We start from the raw sequence: 20,502 nt of genomic DNA on the forward strand, positions 1-20,502 counted from the left end.
CTGTCCATGAGGTCTAAAAGTGGATCAATTGCAAGGCACTACTCTTTATCAAATACAGATCATATCTGCGCTCACAAATTCACATATTTGGTTTTAGACGTAAGCAATGGTTTCTATTCGTGATGCGCCTTAGAGAATACTGTATTTGATACATGAGATAGTATGCCATACATAGAAATATACTTTTTTGCGATGACGTTGAATTGGTTATTAATCATGTTATTCTCGACTCGAGACATGGCGCACTATGCAGAGATACCATTACTGAAAGCATCCCACGCATCCTTCTTCCACGGTGCGACCATAATACCCCTCTGAGCGTCACAGACCTTCCCAGTACCGGCATACGCAGTTGATAAATCCTCAGCACCCAAGACTCCACGTGGAGGGACGGATTTCTTCGCCGTCAGTACTGCCATCTCAGCCGCCTTTGCATCGCCAGTTGTATTTGCCAATCTCGACCAACCATGGGTTGAACCTGGATAAAGAATCACATCTTTCTGGACCTCGCTCATTACTTGAATCTGCGAATCCTCTTCGGAAAATGCAGCAATAGAACGAAGAACTTCGCCAACACGTGCTTGTTCTGCACCCGTGATAACTCTATCAGTGCGGAGAGTTTGTAATTCCGCAGTTACTGCTTCGATTCCTTCGGTATCTGAATTGAATAGAGCTATAATTCCGAGAAGTAACACAGATTGTACGTGATTGGGATGAGACTCCACACATTCATAGAGAATATCTTGTGCTTTGGTGCGGGATGATTCGGTTCCATGAGCCCACAAAACTTTAGCAAGGACGCATACTGCATCAGGATTTCCTTTAGATTCTTTGAGAGCGGGCTCAAAATATTCAAGAGCTGTATCGAGATTTTTCAGGTAGTAATGGGCTAGGCCGACAGTAAGATGCGCCGATAGTCTACATTTCTGACGATCTTCTGCAGAAAGCTCATTGCCGCTATCTTCATCGCAGAGTTGTAAAGCGAGGTCTCCACTTTCTACAGCTCCTTCATACTGTTGATTTGCTAATTGAGATCGAGCGAGATCTGCTTTGGCTAAAGCAAATCGAGATAATGATTCTGGTGATTCTGTAACTTCGTAATCAGCTTCAGCTGCTCCACAAATTGTGGTCAAGGTTGTTACAGCTGAAGAAATATCGTGTGCACGCTCAGCAAAAAGTGATGAGAGATGCTTTGAGACAAGATCATCAGGAGCCATCGATTGCACTTGGTTCAGCGCAAACAAAGGCTGAACCAAGTCTGCCACATTGGTGACATTCTTCGCAGCCAGAACTTGATCAAAAGTTGACTGTGAGTATTGCCGATGCGTGATCAAAGAAGACGATCCAGAGATCTCCATAGCATGAGTAAAAAGGAGATTGGCTTCTTTCACATCGCCCAACATGAGAGCAAGAAGTCCCTGTCCAATCCAAGCATGCGAGTAATCCGGATCTGTAGATTGAGCTCTTGTAAAGGCATCATTGGCAAGCTGGTGATCGTTCTGTTGTAAATATAATGATCCTAGATTAGTCCATGTCTGAGCACTTCTCTCATTCAAGTAGAGACTTCGAACAAAAGAATGCTGTGCAACCTTTGGATTTAGATCACTGGTAACTATACCCAAAGCGTTCCAGAACTCTGAGTTGCCTGCTTCTAATTCGATGGCTCTTTTGAAACATCGCACTGCGGCTTTCTGATATCTGGTAGATTTCTTTCTCAAACTGGGTGCCAAGCAGACATGAGCACGATGCTCAACCCAACCGAGGTTGTAATAAGCAACTGCCTGGGCGTGTGTATCGTGAGATGAGGCATGTATAGCTCGCTTGTGAGCTAAAATCGCTGCATGAAGACATCGAGTTCGGCGCACTCCATCCTCTTCGTCGGCAGGAAATAGTCCCTTTGCTAAAACGACATCAACAGATACTCCATCGACCTCAGCGAAAACATCATAAGCAGTTGCCCATTCTTCAAGCAATTTTTTGATATTCGCATCTGGGAACTCGTTGATGCGGCTCCAAACCCAAGAGTAAACAGCACAAGCATCGCCTACAGCTCGCCAGAGGTTGAAAGCATCAGCTCTGCTCTCGAAAACTTGACTAGCAACTTCTATAGCCTCGGTCGCACGTTGAGCTGCTTGTCCAAAAAGCCCTTTCTCAATACTATCCCAGGCACTATCAACTAAAGTCTGAATCAGAGCAATAGAAACGCCAAATTCCGCGGGACGATTTTGAAGTACTGATTTATAGCCCTCAATGGCATCATCAAAATTTCCTAGCTCACGCTTTACATTGGCGAGCATATGCTTTGCAAACCAAGTCTCACCATCCTGTCTTTGTTCAATTTCACTCTCGAATTGTTCCGCATGGTGAAAAGCTTTTGTGGCAGCAATGTAACGTCCGGAATTGTGATAACTTTCGCCTAGGCCGACCCATGAATGATAATCAGAAGGTGCAATGCGCAATGCGGATTGGAAAGAAACAATGCTCTTGGAGTAGTCTTGTTTATTCAACTCGGCAGTTCCAAGAGCAGCAAATGGCCAACTGATGCCCTTTTTCTTTGAACCAGGTGCTGGTCTGACCTTTCCTGAATTGACAACTCGTTGAGCAACTGATTCGACCAGCTCCCACTCGCCCTGGCCTGCGAATATCCTAGCCAAGCGCTCAGCAGCTTCCACTTCCGAGGATGAAAGCTCAAAGGCTTTCTGAAAACACTTTCGAGACCTCTTTTTGTCATTCGAATAATCTGCGTAAAATATACCTAGACTGGTATATGCCGGGGCAAAATTGAGGTTACTTTTCAGTGATGCTAAGAAATATGAATATGCCCCCTTTCTGTCTTTGCGAGCGGATTTCGAAGTATCTATGTTCCATAAGCAAACACCGACACGATATTGTGTCTGGGCCAGCAATTCTCGAGACTTCATATCTTTAGCTTCGATTTGAGGTAAGCATTCTTCTAACTCCTCACGTCCACGAATATAATCGCCATTGATAGCCTTGACCCATGCGGCTTCAGCCTTCACTCGGATATTCGCAGGATCTCGTTGTAAAGCACGTTCAAGGAAGTCGATAGCGGCAACAAAGTCGTCTTCTTCCTCATAAATCAAACCAATTCCTATGAGAGCAGGAGTTGAGGTTGGATTTTCTTTCAACAGACCATCGAATAAAGCTTTTGCTTCCGGATGATTCTTCGGCGATTGATAAAATACGAGAGCAGTACCCAACAAGGCTTTGAAAGATTGGGACGCATTTTTGAACTTTCTGCCAATTTTGTTGGACTCTTCTAATGCAAGCCGATTTGCGTTCCGCATGAGTTCAACCACGCTTTCGTGCTCATCTAAAAATTGATAATACTCTCCCATGAGACGATGTGCCAGTATTGATGTGGGAGAATCCGTCATGCCTTCCATCATCATTGCCAGGCGATCTTCTGCAAGCATCGCAAAGTCATCCAACGTCACTCCTCCTCCGTCGTCTTCATCCGAACTACTTTCATCACCTTTCTCGTTCTTCGTGGGAGCCGGAGTTCGTGGCGGTGGCGGGAATGGCGATATCTCACTGGACATGAATCCTCGAAGAACCTGAGCAAGACCACTCGTAGGAAAGAAATCTATGTATTCCCGCAAATTGTTGACATCCAAGCCTTGAACATGGTCGGGATCTTGCCACTCAATAGCAATATCCCAAGCCAGCTTGTACGGATGCTTAATTAAAACCATATCTGTAGCCAGCTTGAATAGTTTTGATCGTTTTTCTGTCTTTGAGTCTCCGGGTGGGAGAATAACCAGAGTGTCTAGGCATCTTTTAATGAGTTTCTCTTCGTATTGACGGCGAATCTCATCATCAGTGGTCCAGTCTATGATTTTATTGTAAATTTCTTCCAAATCACTATCTTTCAAGACTTCCCGTTTTACTTCGACTGTGACTTGACTAATTTTGGCACCTAATCTTGTTCGCCGCTCTCCTATTTCCTTGTTGATACGCTCTTTCTCTTCGAATTCGGTAATCTGAGCTATGATTTGATAGGTATGCGAGGGATGATGAACGCGACCTTCCAGATATTGATAGATTGGGCTGTCAGGTAAAATGACTTCCAAGGACTTCCTGTGCTGCCAGCGGGATCCTTCATTTTTGGCAAATGCGAGAAATTTGTCAATAACATCTTGACATTTGTATTTGTCGTCGTGAGCTTGATAGATTTGAGCTAATTGCAAAGCTGCTGTTTGGTATTGCTCAACCTTGGAACCGCCTTGCTTCTCGTATAACTGAATGAGACCTTGCCATGCCTGTGGCTCCCCTTCTTTGACTTTCGTCGCAGCGTCGTAAGCCTTCTCCGCTTCTAAGTATTTCGCTTGTTTACTATAGGCAAATCCTAAGAAGATATTCCTGCGGACTGGAAGTTAGAGAGAGATGTTGCTTCCGAGAAAGATATATAAATGCATGTGCAGTGGTACAGAGTTTAACTTACGCCTGGTAGCTATTTGGATCCGAATCAAGAAGCTTCCGGGCTTGCTCGACAGCTTCATCATACTTTTGAGATTGAACTGCAGCATTTATAGCTTTCAGCGCGGCTTTGGTTCCTGACATGTTGTATTACTGAGTAATTTATCCGGCATAGTTATCTCAACAAATCAGGTTTGATTTGTGAGAAAGTGTTGAAGATCAAACGACAAGCTCTAAACTACACATGATGTAGAATTCTAGCAAGCACTAATAAGCTGGGTAGGTACATCATACATTTTTTGATCACAGCCTTGTCCTTCTTGGTGGGGTCTAGCCTGACCTGTCCTGCGCTTGCCATGTCTCCTCGTGCCTGTTCGGCTCGGATCATCTTCGTTAGATAGCGAGTTGTCCGAAGAACGAAGAACGAAGAACGAAGATAGCGAGTTGTACGAAGTAAGTTCGATTAACAGGGTCTTTTCATTGGGTGCGTTTTACCCCTGTGATAGTCGCATCCCCATCTGACATCGTCATTGTTGCCCCCAGATATCAAAACTACCTAGGCGGTACAAATAGAAGGAACCAAGAACCCGAATACGTGGATTGGTACTAGTGTTTGTTTAATTGTTCCTCTCACACTCATATGACTTTTCATCCACTTCATATAAATATCTCTTTCTATACTGCAATTAGGACGATAGAGACATAATTGCTGTCAATCAATCGAGAGAGATTGATAACAGGAACCACACCGATATCGTGTCAAAGCAAGCAAATCACTAAGCGCTGTCTACCAAGAATTAAAGCCATCTCGTACTCTCGCTGCTGTGCGAGACCAATTCTTGAACCTTTCTCGCTCTCTCCCTCGAAGAACTCCTCCACGCCATGTCACCACTGCGCTTAACGATCGAGAATGGCCTCTTCCGCGATTCCCATGGCCGTGAAGTTACCCTTCGTGGAATCAATCTTGCTGGGGACGCCAAGTACCCTAGCAATCCGAACCAACCCTCACATATTGTAAAGGACTTCTTCGATGGGGATCATGTCAACTTCCATACTCGTCCATTTTCTCCAGAAGACGCACATACTCATTTGGCGCGATTGAAACGTTGGGGTTACAATACGATACGATATGTTTTCACCTGGGAGGCAATAGAATCGGCAGGCCCAGGTATATATGACGAAACATGGATTCAGCATACCATTGAAATTCTGCGATTAGCAAAAAGTTATGGTTTCTATATTTTTATGGACCCCCATCAAGATGTCGTAAGTATACAGCCTTCAGGCAATATTTAAAAGACTAACAAAATAGTGGTCGAGATTTTCAGGTGGATCAGGAGCTCCAATGTGGACTCTCTATGCTTGCGGACTTGATCCTAAAAAGTTCGCTGTGACAGAAGCGGCAGTCGTACACAATACATATCCAGATCCCGAGAATTTTCCAAAAATGATTTGGTCTACGAATTATACACGTTTAGCTTGTCAAACGATATTTACGTTTTTCTTTGCCGGTCGGGACTTTGCACCTAAATGTATCATTGATGGTAAGAACATACAGGATTATCTTCAAGAACACTTCGTAAATGCTTGCGCCCACCTTGCAAAGCGCATTCATGAAGCTGGAGATCTCGAAAATGAAGTGGTCATTGGCTGGGAAAGTATGAATGAGCCTAATCGAGGCTTTGCCGGCTGGTCAGATTTATCTACCATCCCAAGCGAACAGAAGTTGCAAAAAGGAACGTCCCCGACTGCATTTCAAGCCATGTTGACTGGGTCCGGAAGAGCATGTGAAATAGCTACATGGGATTTTGGGGGAATGGGACCATACAAATCTGGCACGACTTTTGTTGATCCCCAAGGAGAGACAACATGGTTATCAGCAGACTATGACGAATCAAGATATGGCTACAAGCGAGACCCGGGTTGGAAACTCGGCGAGTGTATCTGGGCTCAGCACGGCGTATGGGATCCATCCACAGATACTCTGTTAAAGAAAGATTACTTTAAGAAGAATCCTCGAACAGGGCAAGAACTTAGCTATGAAGAGTTTACAAACTCATACTTTATGGATTACTACCGCAAACACCGAGATGCCATCAGAGCTCATCATAAAGACTCAATCTTGTTTTGTCAGCCACCAGTATTGGAAATTCCTCCATCAATTAAAGGTACCAAAGATGACGATCCTCTTATGGTATATGCGCCTCACTACTATGACGGGGTCACGCTTATGACCAAAAAGTGGAATCGTCACTGGAACGTTGATGTTTTTGGCATCTTGCGAGGTCGATATTGGACACCGGCCTTAGCTATAAAGATTGGAGAGACAGCAATTAGGAATTGTTTCAAAGATCAACTTGCGGCGATCAAGAAAGAGGGTGAAGACTATATGGGAAATCATCCATGTGTTTTGACAGAATTTGGTATTCCTTATGACATGGATGATAAGTATGCTTACAAAACTGGTGATTATTCTAGTCAATCAGGCGCAATGGATGCAAATCACTTTGCCGTAGAAGGAAGTGCCATGGCAGGTTACACCCTATGGCTTTATATGTGCGAGGTAAGTTACCGGAATTCTCATGACTTGATTTTCACTAACGGTTTACAGAATAAACATTCCCTCGGCGACCAATGGAATGGCGAGGATCTTTCAATTTTTTCCTTGGATGATTTACCACTACCACTCGAAGCCAACCCTTCAACACCCAGCGATTCAAGTACATCGCTAGTAGACCACACAGCTGGACCCAATACCAAAAAACAAAACTCAGACGAGTCAACTGTCAATCCAGGTAATTTAAAAGCAACATTGAAAACTCCCTCAATTTTGTCGAAGCAAACTGATAGCCCTCCTGAACTCACCACTTCCCCTGGTTACCGAGCCGCCGAGGCCTATATTCGTCCATCCCCCATTGCAACGGTTGGTAAAGTTTTGAACTACGGATTCGATCTTCGAAAGTGTACCTTCACATTGCGACTTCATGCCGGCCAAGCAACATCGGAAGACACGCCCTCCGAAGTCTTTCTTCCCGAATTCCATTTCCCGAAGGATAAATGCGACGTTGAAGTTAGCGCGGGGAAGTGGACAATTAGTACTGATGATGCGGATGGAGGGTTGATTCAAAGACTTAGATGGTGGCATGCGGAAGGTGAACATTCGATTAAAGTCACGGGAGTTATAAGTAAACAGAATGTGAACACGGGGGAAGAAGATGATGAGGGTTATTATAAAAACATGCTGGGGTTTGCAAAGTCTTGCACGTTGATGTAATGAATGATATGAGATGAAGAATATATATGGGGGTTTTGAGCATGATTTGGTGTTCGGAGCGAGGTTTATAGGTTATTGACTGAGGATTGTTGGGATGGATGGGTATTGGTTGTTAATAGTTAGACCTACCTATTCTCATAGCGTTGTTTCAAGATTCGAGATTCGAGATTCGAGATGTTCGTTAGTTGAATACCAGCTTGTTGGATGAGATTGTTTGTGCTTGGGGTTTTGCTTGTGTATGTGTATGTGTATGTGTATGTGTATGTGTATGTGTATGTGTATGTGTATGTGTATGTGTATGTGTATGTGTATGTGTATGTGTATGTGTATGTGTATGTGTATGTGTATGTGTATGTGTATGTGTGTTGGGTTACTAAAGAGAGCTTTTCTTGAAGTAGGTAGATAGGATATATGGGATGGGAAATACTTGGGTGTATTTGATATTGAGTATGGATATTTGAGGATGAGAGTGAGAGATTGTGGTGTGGTGTGGTGTGGTGTGGTGATGTAGTGTGGTTACTGGTTTATATAACTACTAAGTTGAGGTAGGATTTACTATATAGATGTTTATGAGTATTAGTAGATATAGTAGGTAGGTATACTAGATAGGTATACTAGGTAGGTGGGTATAATTTAAGGGGAGTTATAGGGGAGTTGGTTATAAGAGGAGTTATAAGAGGAGTTATAAGAGGAGTTATAAGAGGAGTTATAAGAGGAGTTATAAGAGGAGTTATAAGAGGAGTTATAAGAGGAGTTATAAGAGGAGTTATAAGAGGATTTATAAGAGGAGTTATAAGAAAAGTTATAAAAAGAGTTATAAGAGGAGTTATAGGAGAGTTATTTATAAAGGAATAAATAATTAATAATTATTAGATATATAAGGGATAATAAGTTATGAGATTTTGTATTATATTATATTATGTTATATATATGTGAAATTTATTTGAGTATTTTTGGGGGATTTTTTAGATTTTTTTGGATTTTTATATAATATGTTTGGGATTTGGGATTTATAGTTTATACTAGATAAGTTGTAGATGATTATAAATAGATACTCGTTTCGTTTATATATATGTATTATAAAAATGCTTGCTTGCTTGCTTGTAAATCATGAGATTATAGATTGGATTGGATAGTATTGAATAGATAGCATTCTCTCGAGTCTAGAGCTTGTGAAGCTAGGTATGAGGTGGTGTTTCGAAGAATATGTAGTAGTGAGTGAGTGAGTGGGTAGGGTAGGGTTATGGAGATATGAAGGTATAGGAGCATGAAGGTATGAAGTATTAAAGTAATCTTGAAAGTAAGCATTAAGCATTAAGCATAAATAATTAAGCGTTTGCTTGTATTTGTATGATGTTGTGATCTGGATTCTTGGTAGGTATAGATAGATGGATGGATGGATCTGGATCTGGATTTTGAGGGAAATGACTAGGGAGGGTGTATGGATGTATGTAGTATGTAGATGTAGTATGTAGATGTAGTATGTAGATGTAGTATGTAGATGTAGTATGTATTATGATTTATGGTATTGGGATTTTGGGGTGTGGTTTTGAGATGGGGATGGGGATGGGGATGAGGAGTGGAAGGTTTGATTATAGTAGATAGATAGGTAGATAGATAGGTAGATAGATAGGTAGATAGATAGGTAGATAGATAGGTAGATAGATAGGTAAATAGATAGGTAGATAGATAGGTAGATAGATAGATGCAAATGCAAATGAGAATAGACTCCCTCCGTATAACCTAAGTCAAAAGGGAAAATCAAAAAGTGAAACCAAACGGGTAGCAATAAGGACCGGGATGATGAAAGGAGGTGTTTCGTCTGGAGAAATGTCAAACGGGGTGGCGTGCGGGAGGGGAAATCGATTGGGTGATGAGATTTGAGTTTCTGGGTGGTGGGGGAGCGCAATGCGTAGGGTAGGCTCGAGGTAGGGTAGGGTAGGGTAGGGTGGTGGGAATGATGCGCTTGGAGCTTGGAGCTTGGAGCTTGGAGGGCTTTGTAGAGGATATTGGAATGAGGAGGTCAAAACTTGGGGTTGGGGTTGGGGTTGGAGAAGGATGGGGAGGAGGGTTGCTCTTGGGGTGGATGGATTTGTTGTTTTGTGTTGTGTTAAGTTGGGTTGAGTTGAGGTATTGTGATGGTGATTTGATGATGGGATATGGTTTGGCTGGATATTTATATGGTGATCGGGTATGCTGATGAGAGGGGTCGTATATAATAAGTGTTAAGGTTGAGGGAGTGAAAATAAGAGTGACGATCAGATCACGGGCCACATGATCGAAGTCAGGTCAGGTCAGGTCAGGTCAGGTCAGAAGGATTTAGATGCCTCAAGCCAGAGACTCCGTGTGGGTGTTTGTTTGAGAAGTGGATGACAGTTGATGGGCCGATTAATTTATATGAGATGTTTTTGGTTTCTGCTCGAGGAGATACGAAGGCTGGGTTGTAAGTGGTGATGTTTTTCGATGCTGCTGTACTGTGGATATGATGAGGCTTGTGAAAGGAGATTGAGGATGATGGAATGAAACAAAAGAACAGTTAGGTAGCTATATATCATGATTCATAGATCATAGTAGACAATTCTGGATTCGGATCATGCATCTTTTCTAGAAGGAGATCGCAAAGCTCCTCGCACGAATGTCAATGTGGATATGAGATGCTATAGATACGATGCTATACATATGGATCTTCGTCTTGGATGAATCTGGGTAGGTATCTGTCAATGGATTAAACACTGGTCCCTCAGAGGACGCTCTGATGATACGATTCATCTTGTATCATCTTCGTACCCACGGGAGGAAAAGAGAAATGAAGTCTGTGGATTGGCAAGTAGGTAGCGGTTGATCAAATGCACATTCTTGGTATTTCTGTTCACAGGAGAATCTCAGTCCCTGGGTAGGTAGTTGATGAATATCAAAATCACAATCGCTATTTTAAGGATCTTCTCGAGTGTGAACATAGGTATGCTCGTATGTAACACAAATACCTACCCAGGTATAATTTCCACACACAGGAATATCTGTTGATTGGTTCCATGAGCAAGACCAACGGCTGTGCTGTGTGAAACAGACGCATAAGCGAGTGAAATTTTCAAATCATGGCCATCCAGTGGTTGTCAGAGTTTGGTTGGAGAGGTTGATTTGATCTCACCTACCTCGTAAGTGACATTTCTATGTGATGGAATTTTGAAATTTCCAGTTGGGCGCTTAGAGAGAAGAGAATTGAGGTCTGTGAGGTTGTGAAGAGTACATTCTGGGTGGGCTCGTGGGGTCCTTTTCTTATGAGAGAGCCAGCCTGTTGTTATTTGTATTTGGATGTAAGGTTACAATTGGTGGTTGATGGAGACATTTATTATTTTGTATGAGAAAGTCAAAGGTAGATTCTTTGATTTGATATTGATATTGATTGAAAAACATACATAGCCACCAAACATTAGACAAATGAGGTCTCTCATGTATCTCTTTGCCTTGGAAATATAATAATCAGTCCGTCATCTCTATACCTATCAATTCTCACACCATTGGTACTAATAATATTGTAGTCTTCATCTTGTCTATTTCTTCGTATAATATCCATAATATTTATACTTAGGTGCCAATATCACTTCTTCCTCGGAACAATTACTGACTAGGCAATTACTAGTATTTTTTATATCATATAACCTACCATATACCTTATACCATGTACCATATACCATATACCATATACCATATACCAAATACCAAAGTATTCAACTACTGTTTGAGATCTTTCTCCGTCGTCCCTGAATTTGGACTTTGGAATACTTTTTGCCTTTCTGGACTTGGACCTTGGACCTTGGACCATTCATTGCTTGCTTGACCTCTTTACCTCTTGGATCTTTTCCCTCTTGGATCTTTTCCCTCTTAGGTCGTAGATTAGGTAGAGAAAAGAAGGGACCCAGCTTATCCATCTCATCCCACTCCACTAAAAAGCTTCCAATCAGCACCAAAGTTCCCCCCTCATTCAAAACCACTTACACCCGTGCTTTTTACTACTTTACTTTCAACAACAACCTCCATCACCCACTGACTACCACTTATTAACTTGATTACTTGACTATTCGGAAGAAAGAGAACTTATTTGCAAAAGGATTCCATTCCTCTCTTCTTTTCTTCCTTCCTTATCTGAAGTCTTAATCCCTTCCATCTCTCCTAAACATCATTCTCAACTCTGCGACAAGTCACCTTTCTCCGAATTCAAAGGTCCAACGTGAAATCTTGGAAAAAAGGAAACCTCATCCTTGTAGCGGGGCAATCTGAACCTCTTGGTCTGGAACACATATTGGGAAAGATTACAGTACAGGTACAGCATATCTCCTTTCCCAACTGTTTATATATCGGATGAATGGTCTCCAATCTTCGTATTCAATTTGCGCATTTGTTAGAAGAAGTCTCGAGTTGTTCTGGAAGCTCTAGAATCTTTTTGAGGTTGGTCTCTATGCGAGAAGAGAAGGAGATGTGTGTGAAAGCGGGACACGAATAAGAGAGAACAAGAAAGGCTGATTGTGTTTACTTGCCCATACAGATAAACCACGATTCCCATTACCTTCTATCAACCTTCTTCACTGTTAGATCATCTCAGCTGGCTACATTCTGGTAATTACGACTTTGCTGGAGTTATATCAAAGCTGCGACAAGCTGAAGATATTCTTTACCTTCACAACAGGACCGAGCGCAAGCAGGTACAAGTGTTGAGAACAACCTTCACAACTTACTTTCGAGAAAGATCAATCAAATCTTTTCAATCAAAAGCTTGTTGTCTTTGTACAAATCTAGCTTCCAACAACAATTTGTTCTAGAGAAAAGAAAGCCCACCAGCTGAAAGAATATTGAAAGACAAGGTTCAAAAAAAGGGTAAATCGATCCATACTTTGCTTTGACATCGCTTGGAACATCTCCAACTAATGACAACAAAGAAAAGTTCCCGAGCTTCGACATCTCTATTTACAATAAAAATAGCATCCTTCAACTTCAGCACTTACGGTTTATTCCTGTAATCTTTCAGTAAAAGCTGTCTATTAGTGTTTATAACTGGTAGACAAGTTTCCAGCTCTTCAATTCTGCAATACACGATCTTCTTGCTCCATATACCCACCATTGCACCATGGCAGCTCGTGCGCCTAATCCTGCCTCGGGATCTCGAAAGATCTCTTTCAATGTCAGCGAACAATATGATATCCAGGATGTTGTAGGAGAAGGAGCTTATGGTGTTGTCTGGTATGCTACCCCACTTTGTTACTCGCACAATCTTTCGAATGGAGGCAGAGGACGGGAACTTGCAGAGGATGGAGATGTGCTAATTCGATTTCTCTTTATAGTTCAGCTTTGCACAAGCCTTCGGGCCAAAAGGTCGCTATCAAGAAGATCACTCCATTCGATCATTCCATGTTCTGTTTGCGAACACTCCGTGAGATGAAGCTACTCCGATACTTCAATCACGAAAACATCATCTCCATTCTCGATATCCAGAAGCCAAGAAACTATGAATCCTTCACCGAAGTTTATCTTATTCAGGTATGTAAATTTGCAGTGTCAGGTGGAAATAAGACAAATGTACTAACGCAATAGCAGGAACTCATGGAGACCGATATGCATCGTGTAATTCGCACCCAAGATTTATCCGACGACCACTGCCAATACTTTATCTACCAAACCCTCCGAGCCTTGAAAGCTATGCACTCCGCAAATGTTTTACACAGAGATTTGAAGCCATCTAATCTGTTACTCAATGCCAACTGCGACTTGAAGGTCTGCGATTTTGGTCTTGCTAGATCGGCTGCATCCCAAGAAGATAACTCTGGTTTCATGACAGAATATGTCGCGACCAGATGGTATCGTGCTCCGGAAATTATGTTGACATTCAAGGAATACACCAAGGCTATTGATGTCTGGTCTGTTGGATGTATCTTGGCCGAGATGTTAAGCGGAAAGCCCCTGTTCCCTGGAAAGGATTGTGAGTGACGCCTGTACAGAAGCGATGCTCTTTGCTAATAATTCATAGACCACCACCAACTCACACTTATTCTTGACGTTCTTGGTACTCCAACCATGGAAGATTACTACGGTATCAAATCTCGTCGTGCAAGAGAATATATCCGATCGTTGCCATTCAAGAAGAAGGTCCCTTTCAAGACCATGTTCCCAAAGACCTCGGATCTCGCTTTGGACCTCCTCGAGAAGCTTCTCGCTTTTAACCCAGTCAAGAGAATCACTGTCGAAGAAGCACTGAAGCACCCATACCTTGAACCATACCATGACCCCGAAGATGAGCCAACCGCCCAACCCATTCCAGAAGAATTCTTTGATTTCGACAAAAACAAGGACAATCTCACCAAGGAACAACTCAAAAAATTGATTTATGAAGAGATCATGAGATAGACTTTGCCTTTAATTTTGTTTTTAATTGCTTCGGATATCCTTCAACGCATTATTTGGAAATTTAAATCTTGAACTATTGATTAATTTAGTCCTAGAGAGAAGGTACTTGTGGCATTGAAATTTCAAACATTTGAAACTGTACTTGCAACTTTCTGTTCTGGACCGTATTTATCTCGCTTCACTTGGTGACGCAATCTTCACTCGATTTGTGTAGTCTCAAAAGAGAGTCTTTAAATAACCGGATCTTACGAAGATGGTATAAGAGAATATGGCTATCAAACTTGCTTTTTGAGTTGGATAGCCTGAGTGAGGGTGGGATGACGAACAGGGGAGACTCAAAGAGCATTTTCTTTTCATAACTTACAGGATGGAATTCCAGATGGGGTGGCTGAGAATTAGTCAGAAGCGGGATATCATTTGAGATGATTTTTTTGAAAGTGAGATGATGATGGGATGGGATGGGATGGGGATGGAGGATGGAATGCAAATTATGATGGCATGAAATCATGTTACGTACGCCTTCTTCTTTTTTATGTTTCTTTTCATTTGCTAGGGTTCTTTTTCTATTTCATAAAGGTTCATAAAGATTCAGACATGATATGATATGATATGATATGATGTTTACGTGTGTTTGTTGTAACTTGTGTTTGGATGTGACTGGTATTGGTATTGGCATTGCTACGCTTTTCTTTGCTTTTATGATGTTCTAGAGAGATTGGATAGGATGTTTGATTTCTATTGCGTGAAGCATGGTGTGTCCCTTCTCGTGCATTGTCCAGTAATAGCGGATACGAACTGCTCTTGTCTAAATACTTCGTTCTTGCCCTTGTTGAATGGGATCTACGAGCTTTGAGTCATAGATCTTTCTCTCTCTCCCCTAGCTTGAATTTGTCGGTGGAATACATAGGCATGTAGTGTCTACACGACTGGTATAGTGATTTGTAGAAATGACGAGGTGTGGATGGATGGATGGATAAGCGGATATGATGTCTTCATATCGATATCAGTATTGCTACCGTCAACTGAGCATCCTAGTTGATCCCAAATATGATCATCAGCATCTTCCCCCACGCATCCGTACAATCAACTCTCCACTTCACTCCGCTCATTCACCCCCACCCCTCCCCTTCTCAATACTCTCCCGCAATCTCCCCTCCCAGCCCTCTCTCCAAGCCCGATCTAATCCCTCCACCCGTCCCCCAAGCACAATACACGTATTCGCCTCCAACCTCACCATCCCCCTATGCACCCGCGTTCCCCGCTGCAAAAGTATCTTACAGCCGATATTCATTTTCGGGGGAAACCCAATTTTTCCCTGCAGAGGAGAAGACGCGGGGAGAGAAGTCGTAAATGCGTAGATGGTTGCGCCGGTGCGGTCTTGGAGGTGGAGTTTGAAAGGACCGGGGGAGTGGGATGGGGTTGATTTATTTTGGGGTGGGTGGTTGGGGAGTATTTGTGTGGAGGCTGAAGATCCGAGATCGAGGGGGGAGGAAGAGGAGGATTCGTCTGCGACGCGGATGATGGAACGGCCTTGGGTGCGCTCGCCTAGACGCTCGGCTTCCAGATCGAGGAGGAGATCGCTTTGGGAGCGGCTGATGTCTTGGATGTCGAGGACTTGGACGGGGATGTCGGTTTCGAGGAGGATTTCTTTGACGAGGGGGTTTGAGAGGGAGGGGGGGAGGGAGGGGGTTTCTGGGGAGAGGAGGTTGGGGCTTGTGAGGGAGGTGGAGAGGAGACGGTGGCGGGTTGTGGCGAGGAGGGAGGGGAGGGAGGGGAGAGAGGAGAGGTGCGTGGTGGACGGGGTGAGGATGGCGGTTAGGAAGGTGGGGCTGGGGAGGGGGAGGTGCGAGCTGGAGAGGGAGTGGAGGAGTTGTTTGTGTAGGGTTGAGGAATTGGGGGTGCTCATTTTTTTCCTTTTTGGTTCTTGGAGAGAGGAGTGGGTTGAGATGGGATGAGGAGGGAGTGCTTGTTGAGTTATGGAAATTAATGAACGAACTGATTTTCTAGAGGACAGCTAGAAATTGGTGGTGATCGATTGCGCGAAAGACATAATATGTCGTATCGTAATAGCTTTATTAGGATAACATGGTATGACAAGGGAAAGAAGGAGAGAAGCTGTATCTGAATACATTTACTCGTATGTACACTTACGATATTTGCGAAATAATAAAGCAAGTATTGGTAGCCTTGTTCATGTCTTGTATTCCCATCAGCCTTGCAGCCTTCCGGAAGCTTGGGCCGTCAGGCTATAGTGTTTATCAGCCGCGCCCCGGTGAGTTTCTTTTGCCCCAGATCAGAAGGAAATTAGAGCCAGATTTGAGACGAATGTTCTTCCCGGGTAGAGTCGAGGGTGTCACTGTAGTAGGAAAATTTCCCGCGTATATGAAAATCGAGATTCAACAATTTCCCATCTAGTAGCTCGCCGGGTGGGTTTTGTTAAATCTGTAGGAACAAAACTGACAACTTACGGGTCAATCAGATATTGAAAGTGACACACTTTTCTTTATGAAAACACACTTACGACACACATAGATATACAATAGACGTTGACTCAATTACGCTTCATACAAGTTGACAATATATGGAAAGCATATTAACTCACATTCATCCACACTCTTGTTTGCTAAATTGCTTCGAATTGCCTTGAATACATACATACATACTAATTTTGCTAGTCTCTAACCACTGGCTGCATCGAATGATCTATTCCCTCTAGATTCATTCACAACAACACCCACCCACTGCTTATTACCCATCCCTCAAATTTAAAACATCCCTAACAAATCCTCGTTTGTTTTCTTCGCACCACCCTGCTGTAACTGCGTTTGCGCACTAGGAGGTTGGCTAGTACCACTCAAATCTAGCCCTGCAAAACCATTCATCATATCATTCCCCATTCCGCCCATTCCCATGCCGCCAGCAGCTGGAGCAGGAGCAGGAGCATCAAATAAGCCCATCATATCTGCCATACTACCACCAGCATTGGCGCCCGCGGCTGGACTATCTACTCTTTGAGGCGTGCCTGCCAATCCTTCTAATCCACTGGTTCCAGCACTGGGAGGTGCATCTGCACTTGCTGGAGCTGCACCATCAAAATCAATGTCAAGGAGATTCTCGGCGTTATTTTGAGCAGGAGCACCATTTGCGGCTGCGGCGACGGCAGCTGCAATTGGATTTTCGACGGCGTTTTGACGTTGTTCCTGAATAGCGGCGTGCTGGATAGCATCGGCGCCGTAGCGACCTTGGCCCACAAATGTCTCAGGAGGTTTATGGTATACAGAAGCGAGAGTGCTGAGTTCAGTCAAAAGTTGATCGAGGAGTGCTGGGGGAAGGGATGTCATGGTTGTGGTGATAGGGGGCTTATCGGAAAGAATAATGTTCTAGATTTGTTGTTAGTATTCTGATCTTGGTTAGAGAATATTACGGTCATAAATACCTTTGCTATTGAAAGATCACCTGACAACAAACGCCAATATACATAAGCTCTGTCTCTAATATCTGGGTTGTCATTTTCGGCGGTCGATACTTGTAGAACTTTTTGGACGAGTCCCTGATTGTTATCTGGCTTCTTCAAAAATAACTTAACAACAGCTGTCAAGATTTGAAGTTGAGTTTGGGTAAATTCCTCCATGAAACCTTCAACAAATCCTGCAAGGATTTCATCTGCATTGCTGATCTTCTCGGCATACTCGCCAACAATCCAAATTAAAGCTCCCCGCGCGTTTGGCTCATCTAATTCGTCGATATACTTGCACAAGGTTGGAATAATACCCTCGTATCCTGGGTATTTTCTAAAGATGTCTTTGATAACGACAATTGCCTCCTGTACAACGTAGTTGACCTTTGTAGCAATCAAGTCGAGTAATGTGTTGACACACTTTTCGCTCGCGCTCTCAATTTTGATGGCTGCTTGACCAATAGCCTTAACTGCTCTTCGAACAAAATCCATGTCAACTTCAAGAGCGTATTCTTTAAGCTCCGATAATAGTTGATCAACATTCTTGTCGTTCGCTATCCGTACCATAATCTCCAATTTCTGAAGTTTTACATAAGGCGGATCGTTGTATTTGCAGAAGAAGACTCTCAACTCCTTACTAAGAATATCTGGCTTTGCTTGCAAGAGAAGATCTATGTTTCTCAAGGCAACATATTGGACTTCGGGTGCGGAAGCAACAAGAGTTACTACAACTAATTAGCTCAATCCTCCCTCAAGGTTCTCAATAGTCCGGACTGCAATCCAACAACCAGAAGCTTTCCGTTTCTGGATTCGTGTAATTAAAATGCTCTGGAATACTGAATTGCATTGGGAAATCATGGTTCTTCGGAACACCGAGAGCTTTTATCATGTCTGCCAGTCCAGACTAGGACACCTTGTTTTCCTTGAACATAAATATTTCACTTACCAAGAGGTGGAGCCATCTTTTTCAAATATTGCTTTCCCAAATCCGCGTTGACGTTCTTCATATGGAGGAAAACAACTTTGACGGCAGCCAAGACAACACTTGGGTTAACGTGTTGAAACTGAGGAGATACCCTTTCACAAATATGTTCTGACTCCTTAATATCCGAAGCCTTATAATCTGCCAGAGTAGATAAAATAGTTACTCTTCCCCATTCGGTACATTCGTTCAAGGCCATAAGCATCTTCTTTAATGTCGCAGATGTGATACGTAAAGCCTTTGTCTCTGGCGCAGTCTCATTGATTTCCACGAGCGCCGTTACAGAATTAGCCACAACCATAGGGTTAGGATCTCCAATCAATTCTTGCAGAGTTTCTAAGAAGCCGTTCTCGAGACACATTGTAGGATTAAGGTCGAACAATTTCGCAACACAGATTGCTGCAGTCTTTCGTACGTATGGTGATTCATCCCTTAACGTTTTCCGCAGTGGTTCCTCCATATAATCTACCATCTTATCTACTCGAATACAGCCCATTGTCCGAATCGCAAGAGCTCGCACCAGTGGATTTGGATCTTCGGAATCTTGTACGAAAGTATTGACCGCTAGAATACAAAGGTCGGGATGCGATTTGGCATAATTCCTAATGATGAACATTAGCAACATCATTCATCCAAGTCCCAATAAAGAGTCTTGACAAACATTAAATACAAATACACCAGCTTCTTCTGGTCTAAATCTGATGTAGCAATATTCTTTAAAACATCTGGAAACAGCGCAGACACATCTTTGCCCAGGGTCATGGACATGATGGTCTTTTGAATCGCTTCTTTGCGCTCGTAAGCATATTGAGATACTAAACCAGCTCTCAACTCGTATGTTTCTCCCTTCTTGGGTGGTGCAAAGGCACCTTTAATCCTATTCACCGCCATCGCTCACACAGATGGCGACCTTGAGGGTGCCCCTCATACGCCGATGGCTAAGTTGTCGATTGACGGTAAGGCCACGGTTCGTGGAAAGGGTTAACTAAGGTGAGCTTTGAAATTTCCTGGAGGGAATCCGCAAGTGTTTCGTATAGAAAGGGAGAATCGTGAGATTCGTGGATTGTGTTGTAATTGAAGTATAGGGTCAAAGTGGTGGGCAGATTGTTGATACCAGATAGCTTCAGCCTGGTGCGCTTTGTACAGGACTCGCTAGATCTTGAAAGAACAGGGGACCAGCAATCGTGCTTCCAGATGTGAATCCCCTGTCAGATAAAAGTCATATGAAACAAATTGTTGGATAAACTCCTGGAAGACTTCAATATGGTAACATTCATCAATCCCCCTTTTTATTTTTGTTGAGTTGCGAAACTAACGATGGCTTTCTCTAAGGCAAATTTACCCAATCTTCGAAGGCTCTTTGTTGAAGCAAGAACAGATGCTGAAGAGAGCACATATTCAAGGAATGCTGTATGTTTCCTTCAAGATTGAAGATCTATGGCTTTCAGCTCATGAATTATAGTTCTACAACATAGTCTTATTCATATCATCTATTGCAGTATTCAGTGTTGTTGCACAGCGTGTCAGCAAAGTTCAAACCTGATTACTAGCGATGGAATGCTCTATCCAGGCAACTGGAAAGAGACGTCAACAATTTGCTGTACGAAACTTTTCATTATCTTGGCTTTCTAGAGGCTTGAATAAAGTTCCTGGGCCTCGTATGATTGAGCGTGCAGGACTCTGGAATGTGTGAATGAAGAACTCAAGAGTCCAACACACCTGCTTTGGAAGACACTGTCCCTGATCTTCACAGGGCCGGGGTGTAGAGAAGCATCGTGATCACAAACGCAGTGATCCCTTTTGCTTTACCACAGTGCCAAGATGAAATACTACCCACATGGCCTATTACATAAGGGCTCAATCACAAACAGATTTTCTCCTTCCCGGTGACTCCTTGGTATATCATAGCTCTTCTTCCCCGTTCCCCATTGTCCCCGTAAACCCCGTTCCTCT

General features: G+C 43.0%; 6 protein-coding genes across 6 annotated transcripts; 3 read left to right on the forward strand and 3 right to left on the reverse strand.

The window, feature by feature from the left end:
- Positions 1–245: 245 nt before the first annotated feature.
- On the reverse strand, positions 246–4,584 carry EAE98_009539 (uncharacterized protein; the record flags this gene model as incomplete). Its single annotated transcript, XM_038957160.1, has 2 exons — positions 246–4,383; positions 4,466–4,584. 2 exons carry the CDS (start codon positions 4,582–4,584, stop codon positions 246–248), a joined length of 4,257 nt encoding a protein of 1,418 aa, XP_038806353.1.
- Positions 4,585–5,322: 738 nt separating this feature from the next.
- EAE98_009540 (uncharacterized protein) lies at positions 5,323–7,714 on the forward strand (the record flags this gene model as incomplete). Its single annotated transcript, XM_038957161.1, has 3 exons — positions 5,323–5,706; positions 5,753–7,003; positions 7,052–7,714. The coding sequence occupies 3 exons, from the start codon at positions 5,323–5,325 to the stop codon at positions 7,712–7,714; spliced, it is 2,298 nt and encodes a 765-aa protein (XP_038806354.1).
- Positions 7,715–12,836: 5,122 nt separating this feature from the next.
- EAE98_009541 (uncharacterized protein) lies at positions 12,837–14,110 on the forward strand (the record flags this gene model as incomplete). The annotated part of the gene is made up of 4 exons (XM_038957162.1): positions 12,837–12,949; positions 13,051–13,246; positions 13,304–13,685; positions 13,734–14,110. The coding sequence occupies 4 exons, from the start codon at positions 12,837–12,839 to the stop codon at positions 14,108–14,110; spliced, it is 1,068 nt and encodes a 355-aa protein (XP_038806355.1).
- A 1,105-nt stretch (positions 14,111–15,215) lies between these two features.
- On the reverse strand, positions 15,216–16,016 carry EAE98_009542 (uncharacterized protein; the record flags this gene model as incomplete). Its single annotated transcript, XM_038957163.1, has 1 exon — positions 15,216–16,016. The coding sequence occupies one exon, from the start codon at positions 16,014–16,016 to the stop codon at positions 15,216–15,218; it is 801 nt and encodes a 266-aa protein (XP_038806356.1).
- Positions 16,017–16,720: 704 nt separating this feature from the next.
- Positions 16,721–19,807, reverse strand: EAE98_009543 (uncharacterized protein). Its single transcript, XM_038957164.1, has 4 exons — positions 19,211–19,807; positions 18,514–19,151; positions 17,547–18,292; positions 16,721–17,490 (listed from the first exon to the last, which is right to left on the reverse strand). The coding sequence occupies exons 1-4, from the start codon at positions 19,438–19,440 to the stop codon at positions 16,876–16,878; spliced, it is 2,229 nt and encodes a 742-aa protein (XP_038806357.1). The 5' UTR covers positions 19,441–19,807; the 3' UTR covers positions 16,721–16,875.
- EAE98_009544 (uncharacterized protein) lies at positions 19,786–20,490 on the forward strand (the record flags this gene model as incomplete). The annotated part of the gene is made up of 3 exons (XM_038957165.1): positions 19,786–19,815; positions 19,882–19,959; positions 20,012–20,490. 3 exons carry the CDS (start codon positions 19,786–19,788, stop codon positions 20,090–20,092), a joined length of 189 nt encoding a protein of 62 aa, XP_038806358.1. The 3' UTR covers positions 20,093–20,490.
- Positions 20,491–20,502: the final 12 nt, after the last annotated feature.

This window comes from Botrytis deweyae, assembly GCF_014898535.1.
Source record: "Botrytis deweyae strain B1 chromosome Unknown BDEW_029, whole genome shotgun sequence".
Classification (NCBI taxonomy): domain Eukaryota; kingdom Fungi; phylum Ascomycota; class Leotiomycetes; order Helotiales; family Sclerotiniaceae; genus Botrytis; species Botrytis deweyae.